General features: G+C 38.5%; 1 protein-coding gene across 5 annotated transcripts in view; it reads right to left on the bottom strand.

Moving 5' to 3' along the window:
* Positions 1-25,569, bottom strand: part of SERPINI1 (serpin family I member 1) — a 69,235-nt gene that overhangs the window by 21,968 nt on the left and 21,698 nt on the right. For 2 of the 5 annotated variants that reach the window (XM_040621641.1, XM_040621639.1), the window contains exons 1-4: positions 13,150-13,251; positions 3,513-3,779; positions 2,249-2,479; positions 175-369 (exon numbers count right to left, since the gene is read on the bottom strand). In XM_040621641.1, coding sequence (XP_040477575.1) covers positions 175-369; positions 2,249-2,479; positions 3,513-3,779; positions 13,150-13,153 — 697 coding nt within the window. In that variant the 5' untranslated portion in view covers positions 13,154-13,251. Of the gene's footprint in view, positions 1-174; positions 370-2,248; positions 2,480-3,512; positions 3,780-13,149; positions 13,252-25,569 lie in introns of those variants that run through there. The other 3 variants (XM_040621640.1, XM_040621638.1, XM_008710312.2) reach the window with 3 other exon arrangements.

The raw sequence follows: 25,569 nt of genomic DNA on the forward strand, positions 1-25,569 counted from the left end.
CATATAATATTCACTCAGGATCTAATTAGAGGCCTTTGAAAATGGAGCCAAGGAAATTGAATTGTAGCCCAAACAAGATTGACAAGATATTTGAGTAATAAATATTTCATGTTCTTTCTTAAAAACTTGTTAATATACTGCAAGAAGAGAGAAATAAAAGCCAGAATGTCTTACCATAATAAAATTCCCCTTGTTGATACATCATTGGAATTTGGACTTCACTTTCGTCATCTTTAGTGAAGGAAAAGGTTCTAGTATTTTCAGGTCTAAATTGTGACTTCCAGCTTCCCTTGAAATAGACAGCATTGATGAGGGCCAAATGAGTGCCAGCATCAAAATCCCTTGGGGATACCAAATCCTTCAACAGACCTATTCAGGAAGAAATGAATAGACGAAGATTCGTATTAAATTTGAAGGTGAAACGGATCCAAAAGGCTATCAAACTACTGTCTGATAGAGTAACCAGAAAAACTGTATACCATTACCAAATTTACAATAAAAACTGAAAGTATCTTGATTTCAAAGGGAAAACGTCACACACACACGCGCACACACACACACACACACACACACACACGAGTTACAGATTAAGGAGATCTAAAACACACCCACCTGCAATAACACTGGTAGGATCTTGACACGTGTAGAAACCATCGAACCACATACAACAGAATCTCAGGCTTCACCACTTTCTAGTTGTAATGATGCATGTACAACTCTTAACACAGAGTAAGCCCTCAATAATCTTTACTGAGCTTATTCTTGAACAGTGTACATGATTAAAATGTCGACCAATTAAAAATTCCCCCCATATATATTAGATATCTTTCCACCAAATATAACTGCATTAGACCAGGTGAAAACAGATGAGTGAAAGCCAATTGAACTCATCATGACTTATTACCTATCATTTGAAATACTCCTTTACAAATCTATTTTCAAAGATACTGGGTCTTTGTTGATAGCTAAAAATGTTTAAAAAGATTTTGGAAATAGACAGCTTTTAATCATTCAATCTATTCAAAGTGGATTATTATTCTTGACTTATTCTTTGAATGTTAAAATATGAACATAAGTTTCTTTTATCCTACATTTTAACGTCATAGTTGAAAAAGTTAGGACCAAAATTTGTATTATAAATACATTTTTAAAGAATAGATTAGAAACAAATTTTATTTATTTTTAAAAGATTTTATTTTTTTACACCCAATGTGGGGTTCAAATTCACAGGCCCAAGATCAAGTGTCACATGCTGAACCAACCAAGCCAGTCAAGTACCCCAAGATTAGAAATAAATTTGAAAATAAATGTGTCTCTTTTAATTCTCCACTTACTTGGGCTTAAAATGGGCTGCTCTTTTTTTTTTTTTTTTTTAAGAAATCCTATACAATTTTTTTGATTACCAATCAAGTTCTGTCATTTAAAAGCCCAACTCTGGGGGCGGCTGGCCTGGGTAGTTCAGATGGTTAAGATGGTTAAGCGTCTGACTTCAGCTCAGGTCATGATCTCCAGGTCCTGGGATTGAGCTCCTACCTCAACGGGGAGTCTGTGTCTCCCTCTCCCTCTGCCTCTCCCCCTCCTTGTGCTCGCTCTGTCTCTCGCTCTCTCTCTCAAATTAATAAATAAAATCTTTATTTTAAAAAAGCCCAACTCTGATTTTTAACTCTTATATTCTGTTTTAAGTATATTTTTAAGAGGCCCACCAATTGCCATCCTAACTGGTATCTAACTTCTTAAATAAGTCAGTGCAACCAAAATTCCATACAGTAGTTAAGATTACCATGCAGAGGAAAACCATGATTGAAGAGACAGATTTCAGACTGATTTATCACAGTGCCAAGATTCTTCACATGCCAAAACATTTAAGTTCTTTCAAAAATGTTTATTCATGGTGCGCCTGGGTGGCTCATTTGTTAAGCATCTGATTTCAGCTCAGGTCATGATCTCAGGGTCCTGGGATTGAGCCCCACATAGCGGTGAACCCTGCTTCTCCCTCTGCCACTTCCCCTGCTTGTGTTCCCTCTCTCTCTGTCTCTCTTTCTCTGTCAAATAAATATATAAAATCTTTTTTAAAAATGTTTATTCATAAGCAATGCCTCTAAAAAGACTGTAATCTATACAAAATAATTATTAGATACTCAACTAAATGCTAACATTCAAAAATTCAAATGGAGTGAAGAGACAATTTCAGAAGTAGAGGAGAGTTAAAACTAAGCTACTAGAGAAAGAAAGGAACCAAATGACGTACTATTTGTGTTATTCTCCACCCACTTATTAATATGGTTGGCCACAGCTATATTTTGACTGAAGTCCACATGATTTACTTCTGCTTTAAAGTATTTTTTCAGCATTTGCAAAAATTCCTCATTGACATGAAATCCATTTTGCACAAAGAGGGAATTGGCAATTTTCATCACATACTGGCTCTCTTTAGCAGTTACCATGCTAGAAAAATCCTTTAAGAAGGAAAATTCGTCACCTGCAAAATGACAAACAATAAGTTTATTAGTGGAACAAACACAGTGAATGACCACCGGGAGTGGAGAAGCAGTAAAACACAGCAAGGGAGATTGATGAGACAGGAGCCCAAGGGAAGAGCACTAGTTTTTTCCCCGCATCGACATGACTAGCAGGTTCCAATATTTGTGCCATTTCTACATTTTCAAATTAACTTTGAGTATTCTACACTGGTATTATTTTTCGTTTTAACTGTTGTCTCAGTAGAATCTATAGAGATTTTTTGGTTGTCTCCTTTCAAAGTACTTAGGTTATTCTCATTAAATTGGTCTTCATTTTATATTTAACAGGAATAAGAATTAAGCTTAGTTACCTAATTTAAAAATCAAAATATTCCTTGAAATTTTACTTTCACTGGGCTTTTTTTGCCTTATAACTAAAAAAGTCCCTTAGAAATCAGGGAGTTCTTAACTTTTTAATGAGTTGATTCTCATGTATAGTAAAAGCATTACCATAGAAATCATACATCATGTCAAAATGATTACAAAACACCTTTTGGCTAAAAACTTTCCCCAATACATAACATTTTCACAATAAACCATTTCAAAAAAATTATTGGATGTTACTTAAAAAATGAAGATACAATTGGCTTTAAGCAAAGATTTCTGATATTCTTAGAGAATCATGTTGCTTTTCTTCATAGCAGTTACCACAGTTGTAAATTTTCATTTATTTATGTGATAATTGATTGACACATGCCTCTCCCTCTAGACTGGAAACTCAGTAAGAACCATGCTTGCTTTTATTTATCCACAGTGAGGTTTATTTAAATAATAATAAATAAAATCTATAAGTTTCTTAGATTAACTCAGCTAAGGATGCAGCCAGGAATTAAGACATTTCTTGGGTTTCCTAATGGTTCTCCTAGCCATACCACCTCAATGAGATCACCGTCTCACATTATGTGAGTATTGCTACCTATGGCCCAAGACAACATAACTGAGTTGAAAGTTAAAGTCAAACCACCTTGAAAAATTAAACTTCAGCACACTTACCATTTTTCAGGCTGTCATATCCCATTGAATGACGGATTTCCTTCAGGGTAGACCCTTGGGCCCCAAGTTCCATCATTCCTATAGCGAAGGTAACACTCAACGGAGAGAAAAGAATATTTTCATCTTCCCCAGTGGCTCGAAGATGGTTATACATATTCACTGACAGCTCAGCAATGGTTTCATCAGGGGAAGTGGCCCCTAAAGCCAGACTTTGCAGAACCAGCAAAGAGAAGAGTCCAAGGAAAGCCATGTTGGGAGAGCTCAAGCCTGGAAAACAGTAATTTCCATATTAATCATTAATTATCTCTGAGAATGGAGTCAAAGGCAAAAAAATAAAAATAAGAATTATCTCTTGGCAAAGTTGTAAAGCAAACCGAGTTTCTAAACATTTACTTTGTTACTATCTCCTAACAAAAGCCCCTTTAAAGGATATGTTGGAAGGTACTATTTTTAAAAAGGCAACTAATAGTCAAATGAACAAATAACATTGCTAAATTCTGAGGATATTTCCAGGAACAAGGTAGCCCTGGTCCCCACCTTCATGGACTTAAGAGCATGTATGGCTACGTATATAATGGAAAATTATAGACCATGTTTGGTGAGGTGAATGTATCAGTTTTTCATATCTTCACCATATGTATTTTGGTCATGATTTTGAAACAATTTACTCTAGCTTACACTTAACTACATAGGTCCAGGAAAACAATAATGGAAACCGAAAGGTATTTACAGGGTTTAAGATGAACTAGTGAAGTCAGGCATTTGAAAATGTTGCTCTACCCATTTACTATAATTTATAAAATTAATGCACCATGCAACTGGGTTGCCAACTGGCAGGAAAAGCTCAGACACACACCTGCCACCAGCCCCAGTTTATGCAGGCCCAGCTGCAGAACCCACAGGAAGTGGTAACCCAGAGAAGAGGCAGGCTCAGCGCGTCCGTGTGCACTTTTCCCTTCCACGGCTGCTCCCTATGAGGCTGCTGCTCCCAGTGGTAATCTCTGGGCAGGGAGGAGCCTTCTACCACACTGTCCTTTTACACTCAGGCTGATATTACTATTTCAGCTTATATCAGCCTATGGATGCTTCTGTTTCAATGAATATATCTAAATATCAGATTTATCTGGTTCTTGAACCATTTTCTCTTTGGAAGAGAAAGTGTCAATGCCCAGACATCTCTGGATAATATTTCTTCCTCCTGGCACACCAGTGTTCCAGAAGCCCTGTCTCCCCACATACAGCACACACTGACAGGCACCCAGCTGGGACAGAATTCCCTTTTTCCTTGTATTCTCCCTCTTTGTCACTTCAGGCATCTAAAAGCTGAACTGCCTAGTCAAACAATTAAGTGGCTTACTTGTTCATGACCTTCAAGAAAAAAAAAATTATCATGAAAACAGCATGTAAAGTGATACTGCGCAAACACATTTGGAAAATCATACTTCAGTGAGCATGGAGCATTAACGGTCCCCTTTACTCAGTTAACAGAAGGCATACATACACATTTTACTTAAGAGCAAGGTGTTTCTAACAGGGGTTTGAGTCAGAATGTCCTCCTCACTCTGTAGTGCTTTTAATTCCAACTTCCAGACAACTGCTTACTAATTTGTAAGTCCTTCACATTTTAGGGTGCAGTTTTAGGTATCAGTTTTGTTTTTGTTTTGTTTTTTTGTCTGAGCAACTCCAAGCACTGCTGTTTATCCCTCTGCTTTTGTATTAAGGTGTAGATCATTCTCTTTTGTTCAGGAAGGTAAAGCTCAGCCTGTATGTAAATACGGACTCACACCCCACGCTGTGGGAGACAAGGGTGGCTGCCTGTGGGAGAGCAAGCGCATTGCTGCAGAACAGGGTCTGTGATGCACACGGCGCTGGGACCGAACCCCAGGGCAGGGAACAGAGCTGCCAGCCAGCCAGCCTGCGGACTGGGGCCATCAGTGGGAGGCTGAAGTGGCAGTCTCTCCTCCTTCTGGGCTCCAGAGGACCCCAGGAAAAGGGGGAAGCAGAATAGGGGAACTTTCTCAATCTCTAGATTCAGATGGAAATTTAGCAGGTACCCTTCTAAGTTGAAAGAGACCCTAAGATAGAGCTGGTATTTAATACTTAGGATGTAACACTGGTTATTAGAACTCAGAAATCCAAGTCAGACTCAAAGGCTCATGCTCTTAATCCTGACACTATCCCACTGTCGGACATATCCCGCAAAGTCCCAAAGCCGGGCCTCATTACTTTCGCTTAATGTTATCTAGTCAAAGACCATGAAGTTGAAGTCACTAGATGATAGTGGTATCTATCTGTCATTCAGTAACATGGCTCTTTGGAAACCATTGCTTTTCACATGAGTATCAAATTTTAGGTTAACAAAAAGGTGTCATTCATATAAAACAAAAGCCAGCCTATTGCCAACCAACAAGCATTCTAGAAAAACAAGGCCAAGTCTATCATATTCATCAGCATTTTTATTTAAAAATGAATGTGCCATGAGATAAATAAGCTAACACATTATGTATGACATTTGGCAAATCGCAGGCCTTCTCTCAGTCTTTGGTTCCTCATTCATGAAATGAAGATGCCAGTCTCAACTCTACACGATTATTGAAGACGTAAATGAAATAGTGTGTGTTTGAAGCACTCATTTTAAGCTACAAGTATACTAATAAAAAACACTATCATTAGAGAATATGTTTCCTAGGTCTGTATATTTGTTAAGTCAAGGAAGAGGCTTAGAGCCAAAATGAGTATTTTATCCTTCCTGTTGGCTCATCTAACATAGTGCTATGAAATGCCATTCATTCAGCCAAGATTGAAAGAGGTACCATGAAGATACCAAAATGTATAAGCACGGGATCTTGTCCTCAAGACACTCACAGCATTGTACAAGAACGGGTCATCCACTATAATGGTTCTTCTCTTTTTAAGAAAACAGATTCTTTTAAGAATCAGGAGAAGGGTAAGCAATCTCTTCAGAAAACGCATGCATGTGGCTAACAGAACATTGCTTTCACTGGCCGAGGTATCTGCTGGGCTCAGTTTAGGAACCCCTGGTCTGTAGGAGATGGTCCAGATGCAGAAAGAAGCAGTGTTTGGTGGACCTGCAGCTCTGCTGTGTTTCCTTATTGGGGGAAAGAGATGTCAAAAGCACTAAATGTATCTTCAGGCTTCTGGTAGACTCCTGGAAAGAACACCCGTTTGTCTGAGAGAGGGCTCCTCCCAGGGCAGTGAGCAGTAGCAGGCCATGATTTACACGCTCTGCCGGGAATAGAAGCGGTATGGCTCTGAATGGTGGGAGCGAGTTACATCAGGAAACCCTCAGTCAAGATTTAAAGAACTCTGTTCTGGAAACACATTTTATCTATAGTTAAGTGATCTTTCCTTCTTTTAAAGGCAAAATTTCCAGTGTGCAGGAAAAAAATGGCTTCTGAATGGCTTCCAGCCTTTCTGATCCTAACTACCCCACCCCTGGGCGCTGGCCCCTTCACCCCTGCTGCCTCTGACTACTCCTTCTGAGCATTGTTTTTCTGGGGAGAAGGGAAGATTTCCTTTCCTTCTCCTACCTTGTAAGTGGGGAGTGCTCTCCAGGGATCTCTTCCTGGCCCGCTTCTGTGTACTGTTCTTCTCATGCCTGCTGGTGAACTTCTCTCAAAACAAAGGTACTTCAACTAGTATCCCTGTTCATATAATTCCCCAGTAAGTAAAATTCTAGCTCTGGCTTTCCTTTTATCTTAATTCCTAATGTGCATTGCAAATTGTTTTGGGATTGTCTTAATCTTTGACTCTTGCCAGCACTTCAAATTCAAGGTGGCTCAAACAGGACTCTGTCTGTCAAACCCGTTCTTTTTTTTTTCCCCATTTCTTTCTTAAAACATCAAAGTCTTTGACACCTGTGCACCTCTCTTTCCCTTACGTTCAGTGAGCTGTCAACACTTATTCCATACTGCGTTCTGACACTTCTTCTGTCCATTAACCCATGACCACTCCCATAGCCATAGTGGCAGTTCTCCCTCCTAATTCATCCTCAAGGACTCCACCAATGACTTCCATCCATTCTCAGAAGCCCAGGTTACTGCCCTCTTCAATCCAAAGGAGGCATAGGCTCTGGATGAATTGTTTTGATGTACCATTATGAACAGGTATTCCTATATTTACAAAGCCTCACAATCTCCCTCATGCCTCTAGAGTAAAGCCCCAAATCTTTAGTCTCACTGTACTGTGATCCAACATGTTTCTACCCACCACTCCCCTTCCTTCAGGGATCCTGCAATTCAAGCCAGACTTCTTTTTGCAATACATACCCCAGAATTTCTGTCTCCTGTTGCTGGCTTGTGTCGTTCTCTGTCTGGAACTACTTCAACCTGGCTCCATATGTTCAAATCCTAACCACTCCCCAAGGTTCTGCTCCACTTCTATTTCCTTCGTGAATACCCTCCTGGTTCTTCAGTTACAACAGCAATCTCCCCCTCCTCTGACATGTTGGCACATTTTATCTCCACCTCTCCAACAGCACATACCACTGCTTCCTTCTATTACGGATATTTCTGTACACGAGTCAGCTCATTTCCTCGGCTTTTTGAAGACACAGATAGAAGTGCATTCCTCTTTGTCTATCTTAAAAAAATGAGAATAAGCACTTAGTGCATTACGCATCGTAGGTACCAAATATTTGTTGAATGAATATAGCTTGAGATGTCAAGGCTCACAAATGCTGCATAGGAAGGAACAGCAAGAGGAGCTGCTGCCCCTCAATTCTCGAAGCTACTTTAATCTCAGTCCACAGGTAGTAGCTCATTTCCATTTTTTATTCCCTTTGATAAAGTGTTGCCTTATTGAGTCTGAGACCATCTTTCCAGTCTGACAAAGTGGCTCTGTCACCAGTGCTGGCATAACGCGATGGCTGGACATGCAATGCATTAACAGACAAGCGCACCACCTTGAAAAATCACAAAAGGTGCTACCCAAACGTTACTGTCTTCACATCAGTCTACAAAATGCCAGGGCCCCACCATTAGTCATAATAATCAACACATTCTAAAATGAATTACTCTCACATGGAGCATTACTTTGTAGATTCATTATTTTCAAGCTACCGAGTAAAAGGCCTTTACATAAAAACAAGGGGCCTCAGTACCAAAATAGTAGTAGATTGTGCTGTTGTGCTAGAAAAGCCAGAGTAGCTGAACTACGAATAAATCGCCATTAACTCTTGCGTCTCTCCTCTACGTTGCTAGTGGTACAATAGGTTGGGGGCATGTGTACGTGAGTAATGCACTTTGGCAAACACTTCATTCAAACAGGTCAGGGAATTAAATCTTATAATTGAGGTGTGAGTAATCACAGAGTAGAAATCTAGCACAATAAGAAAGACTTAAAAAAAACTTTCTTAGTAGTTACTCTTATTTATAGAAAGATTGATATTCATAAATGCAACTTGTTGCTTTTTTTGGATAACTCAATTATTTGAAATGTAAAAAAAAATGGTTTCATAATTGTGAACTAACTAAAAAAGAAAGGTGCTCTTTAGAAGGTGAAAAAACATGGCTGAGGAAGATCCTTACTCCAACAACAACAACAACAGCAACAAAAACAGCCATAGAAAATAACTAAGGAAAAAATGCCTAAAGCAAAGAACATTATCTTGAAGCACTCTGGCGTATTAATTCTCAGAATTTTGCACGTAGTTATTTTTTTAATTGGGGAACCAATATAAGGTTGGTAACTTTTTATTTTTATTAAGTTAATACATTGGGATGGGGGCTAAACAGTTTAACAAAAATAATGCCTCTTACAATCACATAAAAGAATGAACATTTTGTGATGAAAAGAAGACAGTTCTTCAGAGTGGATAAGTTTGAATTCATGGTTTCACTACTTTTTCTTTCTTCTTCCCCACTCCCGCCCCCCCGCCACCCCATGGCTTGGCACTTAGTGTTTGGAAACCACTGCTCTAAGTTTGGTTAGTACTAGTTCACTTGGTGAAATCTGGAACAGGTTGGTCTCCAGACGTTTGTTCTCTGATTTACTAAGAGAAAGGGTTGACCTAGATCAGCAGCAGTGAAGCTGGAAAATTTGTCAAAGAATTTGTCACACACAAAAAAGGAGTCATGACTGGGGTGCCTGGGTGGCTCAGCTGGTTGAGCATCTGCCTTGGGCTCATGATCCCAGAGTCCTGGGATCAAGCCCTGCAGTGGGCTCCCTGCTCAGGAAGTGAGCGGCTTCTCCCTCCGCCCCTCCCCTTGCTTGTGATCTCTCTCTCAAACAAATAAATAAAATCTTGGGGGGAGAAACAAAAAAGGAGTCATGACCTTGTGAAACAGTCTGTATTTTAGCAACCTGTAATTTAGCAAATTTCTTCAATGGCAACATGTGTAGCGCTCCTCCCCACCCCCAATTTTAACTTTTTGGAAATTAGAATAAATCTTATGATCAATGTCCAAAGAAACCAGTCAATCCTCAGAGATACAAGCTGTACTGTGCTCATTTCATGTGTAAGCGTCATAGCCAGAAGAGTGTAAACTTCTGGCTACTTGTTTATCCATGTTTCCTCAATCCACCTTTTTTTCATTGGTGTGCCTCCCACAGTCAAAGTTTTGCTTAAACTTGGACCCAGAGCTGTCCTCAATAGCACTGTACTGTATGGCAGCATGAAAAAGAAAAAGGGCCACGGACGCAGTGAACAGAGGGGAGGATGTAAGTTTACGGTAAGTGATGCAAGCATTTATCACGCGAGAAATGAACCTACTGATTTTCTTGTAACACAACAACTGAGTGTTTTACAAAGGATCCACGAATATAAGACCCATGTATGTAAGTGAATTTGTGCAAGGATCTGTATCTCTTGTCCTTGGGATATATACAAAAGAACTGTTTGTTGGATGCCAAGGAGCCCAATTAGAGGCATAAGAACTTGCCAAATCTCTCGATATAAATCACAGTGTTTTCAAAGCCAGGAAAGGTAAATGATCCATGCGTGCTTTGTGAAGGACTACTGCTCAGGCAGTAGGCTGTCAGTAGTTTCTTGATAACTTTCCAATTAGCTGTAGAAAAGTGTGGAGGGGTGTGGAGATGGAGTAATCAAATAATCAAATGGAAATGGAGAGAATGCACCAGTGGTCTTTGAAATGTCTTAAGATTACATTTTCAATCACAAAGGTGCTGAAAGTTTTGATCAGAAAATGGATTATGAAAAGTATCATGTCATGTGCCTGATAAACAATGGCCAGAAGTGATTCAGAAGGATGAAAAGAAGGCTCAGACTTAAAATCTTAGTTATTAAGGGCATAATATGCTAGCATATAAATAAAGATACTTCATTGTGCTATATTTTAAAAAGAACTGTACATTTTCCTCCTTAAAATGTTCTTTCTCCTTAAAAAGAAAATGCTACTTCAATTGCAATGTATTTTAAAAACCAAGGGACCAGAACCAAGGAAATAAGGACTGCAGGAGGTTTAATTCTGTAATCATGACATCTATGAAATTATGATCCTTCCATCTTTTTCTCTTTCTTTTGCTTCTCCCCTCAGCTATCTAGCCTGTGGTTCTTTCCATACTCTCTTACATTTTGCAAAAAACCACATCTTTATGTTCTTTTCCCTGTTCTATTGCATCAAGCGAAAAGGAAATCTTACCTGGCATCTTTCAAACAAGGAGTAAACGGCCAGGTAAATCAAAGGGACAGAACTATGGAGAGAGTAAGCTACAGATATGTAATTTGCCAGAAAAAATTATGAAAAGACTTGCAAATGGACCCAGATAATTACTGCATGTCTTCAATGGAAAACTATGAATTATCTAGAACATACCCTTCCAGTGCATCTGATTACGAGTTTTGGGCCCTTCATCATCTTTGAACAACTTCATAGTTCTCTAAGTTGAAGATAATTGATAGTGATGCAAATGATTTTTGTCTATAAAAATGCACGGAGTACATGTATGATTGAATGCAATTGATTATTGCCCTGTGGATATTGACCAGTTCTGCATCTATTAAGCAAATGTATTTCAGTATTTCTCATGAGTTTATATATTCATCTGCTTTTTGGACTCTCTAATGAATTGGTTGTAACAGCTTACTGATTCTTTAGTTAATGAGCTAAATAAAATCTTTGATATCTGTTCATTTTATATTTGTTTGAGAGTCAAGATTATAACCTTTTAAAAATAATTATCCTTTAATTTTAAAAATCCTTATAGTTAGAAATTTTTCTTTCAAAAAATGTTTATTTTCATGGGATAATCCAACAATCAGAGCAGGAAGGAACTGGAATATTAGTCTTTTCTTAATCACTGAATATTCCTTGTTATTGGTTGAATTAGTGCTATATCACTGGTACCCCAAAATGATTTACTAGAACTCTGTGGCTTAGAACTATGGATCACATAGCAGCTAGCACCAAGCTGGCTATGCTACAGGTCTAAAATTCTTGGGATTTTGCATGCATCCAAGAGGAAGTTTAGGCCTGGAAGAGTCTGTGGTGGTCTGCTCATTTAGGGACTAACCAGTCCTGGAAATGTTGAGAAATAACCAAGGGAAGATGTGCTAAAACTCCCCCAGAATTTCTAAAGTGCTTTGGTAAATATAAATATATTAAGTCTGAATTCCTCAGCAACAAGAGGGAGGTTAATTGGAATGAAGATGGACCATGACTCACAAGAGTTCCTTTCTTCCAAGGAGCTTTGAAGATTTTTTGGTGCCAAACATCCTCTAACTAGTGGGAGATACGGGTTATAAACTTTCAAGAACATTTCACAACAAAGATAACCTCTTGGGAAATTGTTTGACTTAATAAATAGATGATGAATAAGTAAGTCTCTCGTCAAACATTTTCCCATGCTAGGCCATAACAAATTTCTAAAATCAAAACCCAAAATACTCAATTATTGTGTGTCCTTCAAAAAGTTAGAAAAATGCAGTCCAACAGAACTTCACGCAATGACATAAATATTATATATGTGTACTTGTCCAATAAGGTAGCCATTTGCCACTTGTGGCTATTGGGTATTTGTAGTGTGGCCAATACACCTGAGAAACATGTATTTTAATTTTATTTAATTTTAATCAATTTTAATAGCCATATGTGGCTCGTGGTTACCATATTTGACAATGCAGAGCTAGAAGTAGCCCAAATAGATCTACTCTTCATAACATTGTTTCGCAACCAAATACAAGTGTTTAAAACAAAAACAGAAAAATTAGTAGTATGAACTCATAAAACATCTCTCCTTACATAAGATGTTTTAGTTATAAACATATTCCTTTTCATCAAGAGATCTCGATAAAGAGGCTCCATTTGGAATTCCAAAGGCTTTTGATTAACGCAGGTAACTACCAGGGAAAATAAAGTCAATGCCAACAAGCATCAGTGAGCTGGCAGATCCCAGCCCTCCTGGAAATGTGACTTGGGCTTTCCATAAAATGGTAATGAATAATTCTGTTTGGCACAAGCAGGGAGACTTTGTCCTTGCCAATGAATGACTTCCTTTGGAATACTGTCAGGAGAGCTGAACAAGTGACACACAAGCCCTAAGGCAAGATTCAGGGAGCAGTTTCAAAGAGATGGGTTAAAAAGTCATCATCAATCAAGGTCATGTGTGGCTCAAGGCCATTTGGGAACTAAGCCAGCCATTAATGGTCTTAGCTTACCCATTAATGCTTTAAGAAATCCCTGCTGGGGGCGCCTGGGTAGCGCAGTCGTTAAAGCGTCTGCCTTCGGCTCAGGGCGTGATCCCGGCGTTCCGGGATCGAGTCCCGCATCGGGCTCCTCTGCTGGGAGCCTGCTTCTTCCTCTCTCACTCGCCTGCTGTGTTCCCTCTCTCGCTGGCTGTCTCTCTGTCACATAAATAAATAAAATCTTTAAAAAAAAAAAAAAAAAAAAGAAATCCCTGCTGATTGCTCTTACCCAGCCTAGGGCTTAGCTGTTTAAAAGACTGCAGAATGTTCCTGCTGGGAACACCTTGACCAGACCCTCATTTTATAGGTGAGAAAACTGAGTCATCTGTACTGAACAACTTCTTGTACACAAAGGATGCTTAATGAGCTACTATAGATGTTAAAAAAAAAACATAAATTTTAAATGTGAATGCAATACCCAGAATTTAATTCACTCAATCATTCACTCATTCATTCATTCATTCATTCATTCATTCATTCAATAACTACTTATTCTTGCCAACTACATACCAGGTCCTGTACTAGGTGCTAGGGATATGGAAGATAACAGGATGATGCAAGAGATGTGCTTTTGCGGAGTTTTCCTTCATGTATTAGGTATGCATTCCTTAAAGAGATGTCCAGCTTTTTATTCAGAGCTTTAAAAATATTGGATTTTCTAATTTCTCAATATTGAAATATTGCTTGTGTAATAAAGTTTTTATTTATTTTTTTAATAAAATTTTTAAAAGCCAGCTATGTCCCTGAAAAACTCAGATGTAAGGTTGCTTCTCAACACTAGCCTAACTTACCTTCCAATCATTTGCTAATGCTTGAGTATATCTTGAAGGGCTGGGGAAGGAGGTAATATATCCAGAGAAAGTATTTAAAGAAGAAATTCTCACAGGCAGACTTTCAGAGCATTGAAAGCCAGTTTTAAACCTGTCTTGATGATGTACAGTTATAACTGCAAATACAATATTGTAATGTGATTATATCCTAACCAAGGACAGTGGTAGTTAGGGCCGTTGGCCATACACACCAAAATAGCACAGATATAAGGCATTTATATTTGTATTTATATTCAATTCTATTTGGGTTATATTTATAGTGTTTCTGTCTTGTCTTTCTTTTTTGAATTCTCCAGCTCTCCCCACTATTTTACTGTCTTAGCTTTAGGAGCCCTTATAGCTGTTGTTATTTTTCTCTTTTAGCTTTAACCTCTTGCCTTATTTTATAAGAATACATATGAGGGCTTGAGGACATCCCTAAACTCTCCTGGGGTGAAATGCGTAGTTTCATTTCGCTTCAGTGTCTGTCGAGACCACACAAATCTGTTTTCCTATCTTGGCTAATAACTATAATATTCCCAAGACCCAAGTACTCTTTTACTTAAATGGTGTAGGCCCACAGGTTTCTTTCTCTCTCTCTCTTTTTTTTAATTTTATTTAATTTATTTGAGAGAAAGAGAAAGAGAGTGAGAGAGCATGAGCAGGGAGAGGGGCAGAGGGAGAAGCAGACTTCCCACTGAGCACAGAGCCCAGTGTGGGGCTCCATCCCAGGACCCCGAGATCATGACCTGAGCCGAAGACAGATGCTTAACTGGCTGAGCCACCCAGGTGCCTCTAGACTCATGGGTTTCTGACACCAAGATGATTATAGAAGGATATTAACATTAGACCAAATTTTGTGAAATTGCCATTTTTACAAGTCAAAGCAGTCAAATGTTGGCATGTTCATATGCTTCAACCTACTATTTAGTGAGAATGTACTATGTATCAGGCCGAGATTAGAACTTTTGTATGCTGTTTTGCTACCTTTTTTTAAAGTTTTATTTATTTATTTGACAGAGAGAGAGAGAGGCAGCAAGAGGAAACACAAGCAGGGGGAGTGGGAGAGGAAGAAGCAGGCTTCCTGCCAAGCAGGGAGCCCAATGTGGGGCTCGATGTGGGGCTTGATGCGGGACTCGATCCCAGAACGCTGGGATCATGACCTGAGCCGAAGGCAGACACTTGACGACTGAGCCACCCAGGCACCCCTGTTTTGCTACCTTTTATTTCATAGTTATTTCAAAATGTGTTTTGAAAAGTCATCATATCTCACATTTTTAAAATGCATACTAGTTAAGAAATCTGAAAAAAATTTATTATGATTTTCTCTTAAAATTCTTTTTACTTTGTGCTAGAAATGCTAGAAACTGACAGAAAGATCTCTCTGACACAAAACACCAACCTAAATTAGGTGGCTCTTTCTTTAAAAGAAAAAACAAAAAAATGCTTGTGGCTTACTTACTGTACCCTGGGGAAATTAAGTTACCTACATTATTTTCTAGACAGTCTTTTGCAGGACTACTATGGGGAAAATGAAAGTAAGAAAGAATGTGTCAAAAGATAATTTTGCTGCTTTGTTTTTTTAATACTCCTATAAACAAAAGACACAAAATTACCTTGATATTGACTAATGTTGTATTAATGTTACCTGAAAATACCCACCTGTTAACTCTATTTATAAACCTACCACACACATTGTAATAGGGGAATTTCTATAAAAAAAAAAGTTTGGTTTCCTCTTCCTGTTCATCACTGTCAGTGTCTGAAAAGGCAACTTGTAATCTTTATTTCAGAGTGTGGGCAAACAAGTAAAACATTAAGTAGATATAAAAAGGCTCCATGAAAGTATTCTGGTTACATTTCCCTGTAATTTTCAGAACCACATTTACAATATAGTAGCAGCTTTAGGAAGTCTGTAGAAAGATGAATTAAGGAAATAAGCCAGTGTTAATGTTAGATAGGGGGAAAAAAGGAGAGAGAGAAGTCGTAGTAGTAGTAGTAGTAGTAGTAGTAGTAGTAGTAGTTTGGGGAGATAGTGTACGTCCCCACATTTCAAGCAATCTAACTAGTAATCAACCGCTTTCATTTTCAGAGATCTGGAGAGACACGGATATAATTATTTTCTTCTGACTGTCTTCTAAGTTTAACGATCCTCACTGACAAGAAATTGTCCCTTATCAACTCCTTACACAGCAGCTCAAGGCTTTTCCCATCATTGGGTGGGTAAAATGGGAAGGATACTTCATGGCTCTCATGCTGAGCACTAGCGCTCCCTGCCCTAGCACCCAGTGAGGATGTGTCGTCTCCTTAGTTAACCACTGAAAGATCACAGAAGTGTCACAGTGAAATGCAGGCAAGCAGGTGGGTTTTTCATTTTGTTCACTTGGGGGCTGCTTCTTACACGTCTTGAGCATTATTGAAAGTTAAAGCCAGGTGTGTCAGAGAAATTTCAGAGAATACTTTTAGGACTCCAAGATATGTGTCAGGGTCTTTCTTGCAAATGACTTGTCTATAAGTAAATTAGGATAAAATGAAATAGTTCTCTCAAGTTGACTTTTAAAAAAATACATACAGATAATTGGCCCTGCAGAGAATGATGGAAGGATGGGCATCAGGTTGGCACGAGCTTCATAGCTTTTATGCTGAAACAGATCTATAGATCTATCTTTTAAATATACAGTTATAGTCCCAATAAGAAAAACAATGAGAGTCAAAGCTCAACTTGAGTTAAACTCAAGAGAGGCTACTCAAATAGGATGGAATATGCTGTCATATTTTCTCATTTCTAGAATTGCTTGAGAGCCTACAAGTGAGAGTCTGAGAGCTTGAAGACTAGGGAATTGTTAATAAAATTCAAGAATATGCTAGGACTATCTAAGTTTTGAAATGAAAAGAGAAATTTTTCATATAAAATAGATCCTCTTACCTTGGTTTTCTCCCCAGCGACCAATTAATTCAGGGACTTCTAGGGCTAAAATCCTATAATGGACTAGTCATCTATACATAATAACAAAGTATTGCTAATCCTCATAACAAGCTAGAAGGTAACCTCATTTTGCAGATTAAGAAACTGAAACTTAGTGAGTTTAAGATATTTTACCATGTTCACACGGCTTACTAAGGAATGGAAAGGGGATCTGAGCTTCTATCTGAAGGCTTCAAATGCCATTCTACTTTTTTTTTTAAGATTTTATTTATTTGAGAGAGAGAGAGAGAGCAGGGGGAGGGGCAGAAGGTGAGGGAGAAGGACAAGCAGACTCTGTGATGAGCCAGAGCCCGATGTGGGGCTCAATCTTGGGACCCTGATATCACTTGAGCCAAAATCAAGAGTCGATGGCTTACACAACCAGCCACCCAGGCACACCCCACCCCACCCCATGCTATTTTTACTATGCTTTGCTGTCCCAGTTGGATGGGATTTAGAGGTCACTTGATCTACTTCTCATATTGAATGTGGGAATTCCCTCCACAAGACTGACTGTGCTTAAATTCCTGTGTGTATGTCAGCTTTGTGTTTGTGCATGTATGTGTATGTGGGACATCTCAGTGTTTGATTGGCTTCCATGCTGGCAAGGTAGCTCGTAATGTTTAGATGAAATCTCACTTCCTTTAACGTATTGCTCCTACCTTTGGCAAATAATGTTACAATAGGGTTTAAGTATAAAATATATTAATTAGGATCTTAACTTGCTATATAGTACATTACAATATTTTAGCTTTTTTAATTAAAAAAAGCTAAATTGGTAAAACATTCACAGACAACAAAATTCAAAAGATATGAAAAGGCTTATAGTGAAGACCCTCTATCTCCTATTCCTTAGTCTGCCAGTTTCCCTTGGTGGAACCAACCAATGTTATCAAACCAGAGATATCTTATGTATATACAGTATATATATTTCCCCTTTCCTTTTTTACAGAAATAATAACATAATATGCATCCTATATACACTGGTTTGCAACCTCATTTTTTTCATTTAGCAACATATTTTGAAAACTATTTGCTATCATTACATAAAGAGCTTCCTTATTTTATTTTATTTTATTTTATTTTATTTACTTTTTTAGCAGCTTCACAGCATTTTACTGTATGGATATGCCATAATTTACTTAGTCTCCTACCAATGGGAATTTAGATTATTGCAATCTTTTGCTATTACAAATAATGAGGTAATGACTAATTTCGGAAATATATCATTTCACAGGTGTGCAATTATCTCTGCAGGATAAGTTCCTCGAAGTTAAATTGCTAGGCCGAAAGACACAAGTACTTGTAATTTTGATAAATATTGTCTAACTGCCCTCCATTGGAGTTGCATCATTAAAAACCCTAGGAATATACTTAGAAAAAAATAAGGAAGACCTAAACAAAAGAAAAATTGAAAAGCTGCTAAAAAATAGACACCAAAAAAAGACGAGACTGTTTCATCTTCTTATGTAACACTGTTCCTAAAATAAGGACAGATGAACATATTAAACAACACCATAGGGGTACAGTCAGCAAGATCCAGGCCATGGGAAACTCCACAGTACAACTGATTCAGTTTCAACAAATAAAATGCAGGAATAAAGGGCAGTGAGGGCTGGGGAGGCAGGAAGCCAGTGGCTTCAAAGAGACTTAGAAGACATATCAAGAGATTTCAATGCCTGGCCTTTATTTGGATGTTGGTTGAAACAAACTTTAAAAATCATGTACAGTATTATGAGACAATGGGGGAAATGTCTAAGATAAATGGAAATGGACAGCTTATTCTTAGATAGGAATATTCAAGATCATAAAGATATTACTCTCTACATTTAGTGCAATTTCAATAAAAATAGCAACCTTTAAAAATTAGACAAGCCATTCTAAAGTTCACAGAGGAAAAATTAAGCAAGAATAGCAAAAAACAAAAAATTCTGGGGAAAAATAATAGTGATGAGATACTAAAATGCATTTAAAAACTATAATAATTAGAAGAGGGTGGTTAGAAACATATTTTAGTATATGATAAAACTTGGCATGTCCAATCAGTGGAGTAAGAGATCATTCAGGAAGTGCTAACTGGTGTCAGAAGAACAGAATATCTATATATTAAAAAATAAAGAAGATAAGTACTTTGTACTTTAAATTGAAATAAATACCAGGTGGGTCAAACTTTTAAAGTGACAACTGAAGCTTTGAAATTCCAAGGAAAAATCCTGGGAACTTACAAATATATTCATATATAAGTATACACACATACACATATATTTTCCATACATAAAACATGTATATATATACATATGTATGTGTGTATATTACATCTGTGTATGTTATGTGTATATATGCGTATGTACTATTTAAATATTTAAAGAGGTATTACACACATACAGTGTTGAATTACAAAAGGCCTAAGTGTGACAAAGACTGGGAGCCATTAAAGAAAAGATTAATATGACTACAGACAAAAATTAAAAAATCTTTACAGCAAAAAACACTTGAGTAAAGTCAAATGCAAGTGGCAAACTAAAAAATCTTAAATTACAGATAAAACAATAATTTTCCTACTTTATACATAAGACCTCTATAAATCAATAAAACCAACAAAAATCCTATGGAAATTAAGCAAAAGACATGAATAGATCTTTAATCAAAAAGATATTTAAAAAGCTCTTAAACACAGAAAAATGTGGTCAAACTTTTTTTATAATTATTATTTAAAAGTATGGGGCGCCTGGGTGGCACAGCGGTTGGGCGTCTGCCTTCGGCTCAGGGCGTGATCCTGGCGATCCGGGATCGAGCCCCACATCAGGCTCTTCTGCTATGAGCCAGCTTCTTCCTCTCCCACTCCCCCTGCTTGTGTTCCCTCTCTCGCTGGCTGTCTCTATCTCTGTCGAATAAATAAATAAAATCTTTTAAAAAAATAAATAAATAAATAAAAAATAAAAGTAAAACTACACTGAGGTACCATTAGTTACATATCAGATTGATAAAAGTAATATTAAAGCCTTGGGGCACCTGGGTGGCGCAGTCCTTAAGCGTCTGCCTTTGGCTCAGGGCGTGATCCCGGCGTTCTGGGATCGAGCCCCACATCAGGCTCCTCTGCTGGGAGTCTGCTTCTTCCTCTCCCACTCCCCCTGCTTGTGTTCCCTCTCTCACTGGCTGTCTATCTCTGTCAAATAAATGAATTTTTTTTTTAAAGTAATATTAAGGCCTTAACTCTTAATATTTAAAATGACGCTCAGGCCATCTGACTTGCAGAAAAAAATGGTTGGGGCAAAAACACAGTAACCTCTTAGAAATTCTAGAACACTCCAGTAATCTCTAGGATTGGTGTTATGGTTCTATCTCACACAAAGGTCACAACGTCAGATGATCTCTGTAATCCAGAATGCAATGGAAAAACTAGAACAAACAAAATCTTTAAATTTGTAAAAATAGTCAAAAATAAAAATCCCTAAAAATACACATTTTGTATTGAAGCTTGTATACTTGACTCAGAAGGGCATACCTTGGTCCTTACTCCAGAATGCTTACTTTTATTCTATATACAATCCTAACATAAATGTTTGTTTTGGTTTGGTTCCCTATCTTTAGCAATTAAAAGGAAAAAAAAATTGAGAAAAAGGCTGCTGGAAGCCCTCATACTGACCTTAGGAAGAAGCCACAAAAAATGTTGTTCTACAGTCAGTGAAAAACTATGCAGATCTGACATAGAGACTGAAAGTCCAGGACGATTTACTATAGGCACATTTCCTATGAGAATCATGGTATTTCTGCAGCACCCAGTGTAAGATATTCATGAGGCTGTCCTTCAGCCATCTCAGAAATAATTCTTAGTCTGTTCAGTACATCCCTCCATATGGGATGTCTGATACACGTCTGATAAACTACCATAAGCCATCAGAAACAAAATATTGGGATATTTACCAAAATACATTTCATTTGTCTGGAAAACTCAATGGTACGGAAAAACAAATTTCTCCTGGGACACAGCTAACTGTGATATGACTGTAGTTTAAGAGACAAATAATAAATTGTCATTGGTGTGCTTTTGCTTTTTAACCCACAGGTCAGATTCTCCAGGCTTCAATAATTCTGAATTGAATAAAACCTAACTTACCTTGTGATTACTTACCAAGGAATAGTTCTGTGGGTATGACCTTATCACAGAACATGTCGTATTTCAAAATTACTTGCCTTAACCTAATTGTGTTAATGAAATGAAATTACGTTCATATTTGAACCTGCGTGGCTTAATAATGGCAGCAGTCAGCATCATCTGTTGATGGCTCTCTGTAGTGTCTGGGCAGGAAGGCTTTCTGGTCCATTTTCTTTCTGGGTTGTGCTTCTCTTTGATGTTCCTCACTTTTTAGCAATGAGCGTGGATGGCATTTTAAAACTCCTCAAGTATTTTTTTGTAATTGAGCTACTCTACTAGGCAACAAAAGATGTCCTCAGAGGGGCGAGTTACTTTGAGACTGAGAATCTCATAGGATTAGATAGTGTGTGCGTGTAGCCTCTAAGGATCGTTAATATCATTAATCTGAGGCAAAAGTCCCAGACTAAATGGCTTCTGGGGAAGCATAATTTATTCAGAATGACATGACTCTAAAATGTTTTTATAACCTAGTATTAAAAAGGGAGCTAATAAAACTATTTCTCTCAATCAGCACTTCCCCGTGTGTGGTCTGGGGACTTCCCCATCAGAATTTCCCAGGAAAGCAGGAAAGCGCAGGCTAGGAGCCACATCACCAACCTCTTGAATCAGAAATTCTAGACATGGGCCCCAGTATTCTTCAGAGATATTTCAGGGGATTGTGTGACGTACTCAGGGGTGAAAACCAAGTTGGTAAGGTACTGAGGAGGATCTGTGTCAGTAGAAGTGAGGTGAAAACAGTGCAGCAGGGAGCGCAACAGCGGAGGAAGACATAGCGGAGTGCTAATTAAAACGAGGAGACTCGGGAAGGGTAGGTAGCCTAAGACCACCCTGTGTGTAGTGAGTAGAGACTCAGGGCTGGTATCAAAGTCCAGGCGGCTTTCCCTTAACAGCCCCATCTTGTCGTGGGTCATTAGATTATTTGTAAAGGAGACCTACATCAACTTAGCCTATTAACACTCAAATCTTCAAAAATCCCTGTAATGGAGTTTATTTAGAAAATATAATAAGTTATATAGTATTTTAGAATGTGATAAATATCCTGGGGCGGGGGGTGGGGACAACTCAGCAAAAGGGGATAAGAGAGTGAAAGGGTGACGAGGCCTACTGCAGTTTTATTTTATTTTTTTTATTAGTTTCAGAGGTAGAATTTAGTGATTCATCGGTTGCATATAACACCCAGTGCTCATTCCATCAAGTACTCTCCTTAATGCCCATCACCCAGTTACCCGATCCCCCCACCCATCTCCCCTCCAGCAAACTCAGCATCTCTTATGGTCTGCCTCCCAATTTTCATCTTATTTTTTTTTTTTAGTTTTAAATAAAAAAGATGAGGAAGGCTTCACTGAATAGGTGATTTCTGGACAAAGCCTTCAAGAAAGCCCCTTCAAGCCCCTGATAACTAGATCCAGAGGCCAGGGATTAGCAAGAGCACATGCCTGAGGAAGGAGCATGTCTGTTTGGTCCCAAGATCAGCAAGAAGCTAACCCAGGGGGAATGGAGAGGGCGAGGAGGAGAGTGGGTGGATATGGAGGAATGGGAAGAGAGGGTCTAGGAACTGAGCAAAGACAGCCCCTTTGAAGAACAGAGAAATCTGTCAGTAGCTGGATAGACACTAGTCAGGAAAGGGTCTACTTTGTTTGCCTATTTGTTTGAGGTACAAAAGAAAACAGGATGTTCGTCTCCTAGTAACAATGCTGCGAGAGAGAGGGGATTGATGATTCAGGAGAGGGCACTGCGGAAGTGGTGCTGCGCGGAGAGAGGATGAGAACCTGTGTCCAGGTCGGGGGTGGTCTTGCATAGAAGCACAGATAATTCATCTACAGACACAGGGGAAAAGGCAAAGTATGTGGGTACAGATGCTTTTTAGGTGGGGAGCTGTGGTAGCAGGAGACTGTGGAAGATTTTTAATGGGTCCCTTTTCCTGCATGAAATAGGTTATAAGGTCATTAGCTGAGAACAAGCCAGGGAGCAGGTGCTAGAGAACCTGCCTTCAGAACATTTTTCACTGCGCTTACTCGTATGTAAGCACTGAACTTGGTATTTCTTCTAAAACATATGGAAATATCTTATATGCACATACTCTTGCCAAAGCAGTGTTACTCATCTTTGGTTAGAATTAGCTTGGAAAGTAAACTGTGCAAGTAATGAATTTTGAAAAATAAATTAATACAGATTGAAAACCTTCTCTGCTCCCACTTATACTGTAAATTTATTCTCTCAAAATTATTTCATGTTCTGAATGTCATTGAGGAATTTAGTAGATCGCTGAGCTGCACTCCAGAAGTGGGTTTCCAACCATAATTTAATTGGAAGGGTTGTAACTAAGTTTCACCATATGGGACTGCCAGATGTAATCAATGCAATATAAGTTTGAAGAAGGCATCATTGAGTGTGTCTAAGCACATTTTATAAGCAATGAAAGCTATCATTTATGCAACAGAAATCAGTCTAATGTCTTATGAAGTTAGGACATCAGTAGAACATGTGTTAGAGGGTTAATGTAGATCAAGTAATTTTGGTTGAAAGATAACACACCATTTAAAGACAAACATAAGCATGAGAGACTATGGACTCTGAGAAGCAAACTGAAGGCTTCAGAGGGGAGGGGGTGGGGGAATGGGATAGACTGGTGATGGGTAGTAAGGAGGGCACGTATTGCATGGTGCACTGGGTGTTATACGCAACTAATGAATCATCGAACTTTACATCGGAAACCAGGGATGTACTGTATGGTGACTAACATAATAAAATAAAAAAACATTAAAAAAAATAAAGACAAACATAAGTCAGATAATACAGGTATTACTCACCCCTCCTCCACTCTAACACATCAATCAAATTTGTAAGGCTAACATGGCTTAACGTTTTTAAACTAATACAGTTAATGATACACTTGGAAGCTGATACAATTGGGACTTCAATTTTATTAAACAGAGAATCTGGGCAAATTCCTCAGTCATTAAGTACAGGCCCACGGAGTTTTTAATCTGGGGCCAATGAATAGTTTAACACACTGAAATTGCCACCCCTGAAAGTTTAGTTTGTTATTTGGACTCTTTAAGACTTAAAGGTGTTGCAACTCAGTGGCTAATCTTGCAATGAATAAACTTATAACAAAATTGTGATATCAAAAATCTATTACTCAAATACCTGAAGGCAGGCTCAGAACAACAACAAAAAAATCATACCTGAGTAAACCATAGAAGCAGCATTGTTTTCCCCTGCTCCAGGTTAGACTGAAGAGGGCTCTTGTACAAGCAAAGAGTTCACCTGCACTAATTGTGTATCGGGAGCTGTACTAGTATTAAATCTTGCTGAAATACAGATGCATATATCCCGTATGCTATCAAAACAATGGCACTCCAAAGCTAAAGACTCGAGACTAGCCACCATTCAGAGATTAATCATCTGGTCTTATTCTCCCTGACTTTGGCCACTGTTATTTGCAGAATTGTGGCGAATAAAACTTAAATGTTAACACCTTAAATCATAATGATGTTGAAATCATCCCCTGCATCGGCCAATGAGAACATAGGTGTGAAACCAATGGAGAAAGGCAAATTCAGATCCTTTGAACTGTATAATCTTTTGTCAGATTAGATCAATACAGGAGAGATGTTCCACTTAAATAATCCATATAGTTTAAGCAGATTAAGGATTTTAAAGCAGTCAAGACCACACATGCGCAAGCTAGAGCGCTCGCTCGCAGACACACACACGCACACACACACCACACAATTTAGAGCAAGGCTACCGGAATTAAAGAATCTCCTGCTATCAGCTTATGAATTTTCAACCCAGGGATAGTGTGGGAAGATTGGAGGCCTGACTCATTCTCTGGTCAGTTGCCTTCCGTTGCCCTGGTGTCAGGACAGCTTATGATGAGTTCCAAAACCAGGTAGGTGCATCTTCTCTTGACTTTAGTTGTCTAGCTGGTGGCTGGCTCTTCTCCTAGCAGAACCATTATAACTTCAGTACAATCTGATTGATGGCACCACACAGAGGAACTGATGAGGCTAGCCAGCTGGACTACAGAGATATTCGGGCAGCAACATTAATTTAAGCTTGCCAGTGAAGCAGGATGTAAGTAGATTCTAAAACAATCCCCAGAGCAAAGTTAATAGAAAGAAACTAAAGTTTACTTTTCAATAGTCTGTAAGTGGCCTTTCACTGGTGCATGGACGCTCAATGTTTGCAGAGCAGTAATAAACGGGACTGCAAAGATGCTGGTTCAAGGCCAATTCTGTTGTGCTCGCTGCCATCTTCGGAGGCTGAGTTACTACAATTCCTGCTTAGAATGATATCTCTAGCCCTTCCCCCTGGTTAACTTCTATTGCTTCTCCATAACTAGTTCATTGAAGTCGGCCCCCACAAATCATTTCCACTTCTATATGCATAGTTCTCAGTGTAAGGTTTTGACTAGAAGATTCTAAACAAATGCTTGTTGAATGAAAGAAAGTAAT

This window comes from Ursus maritimus, unplaced genomic scaffold, assembly GCF_017311325.1.
Source record: "Ursus maritimus isolate PB19 unplaced genomic scaffold, ASM1731132v1 scaffold_4, whole genome shotgun sequence".
Classification (NCBI taxonomy): Eukaryota; Metazoa; Chordata; class Mammalia; order Carnivora; family Ursidae; genus Ursus; species Ursus maritimus.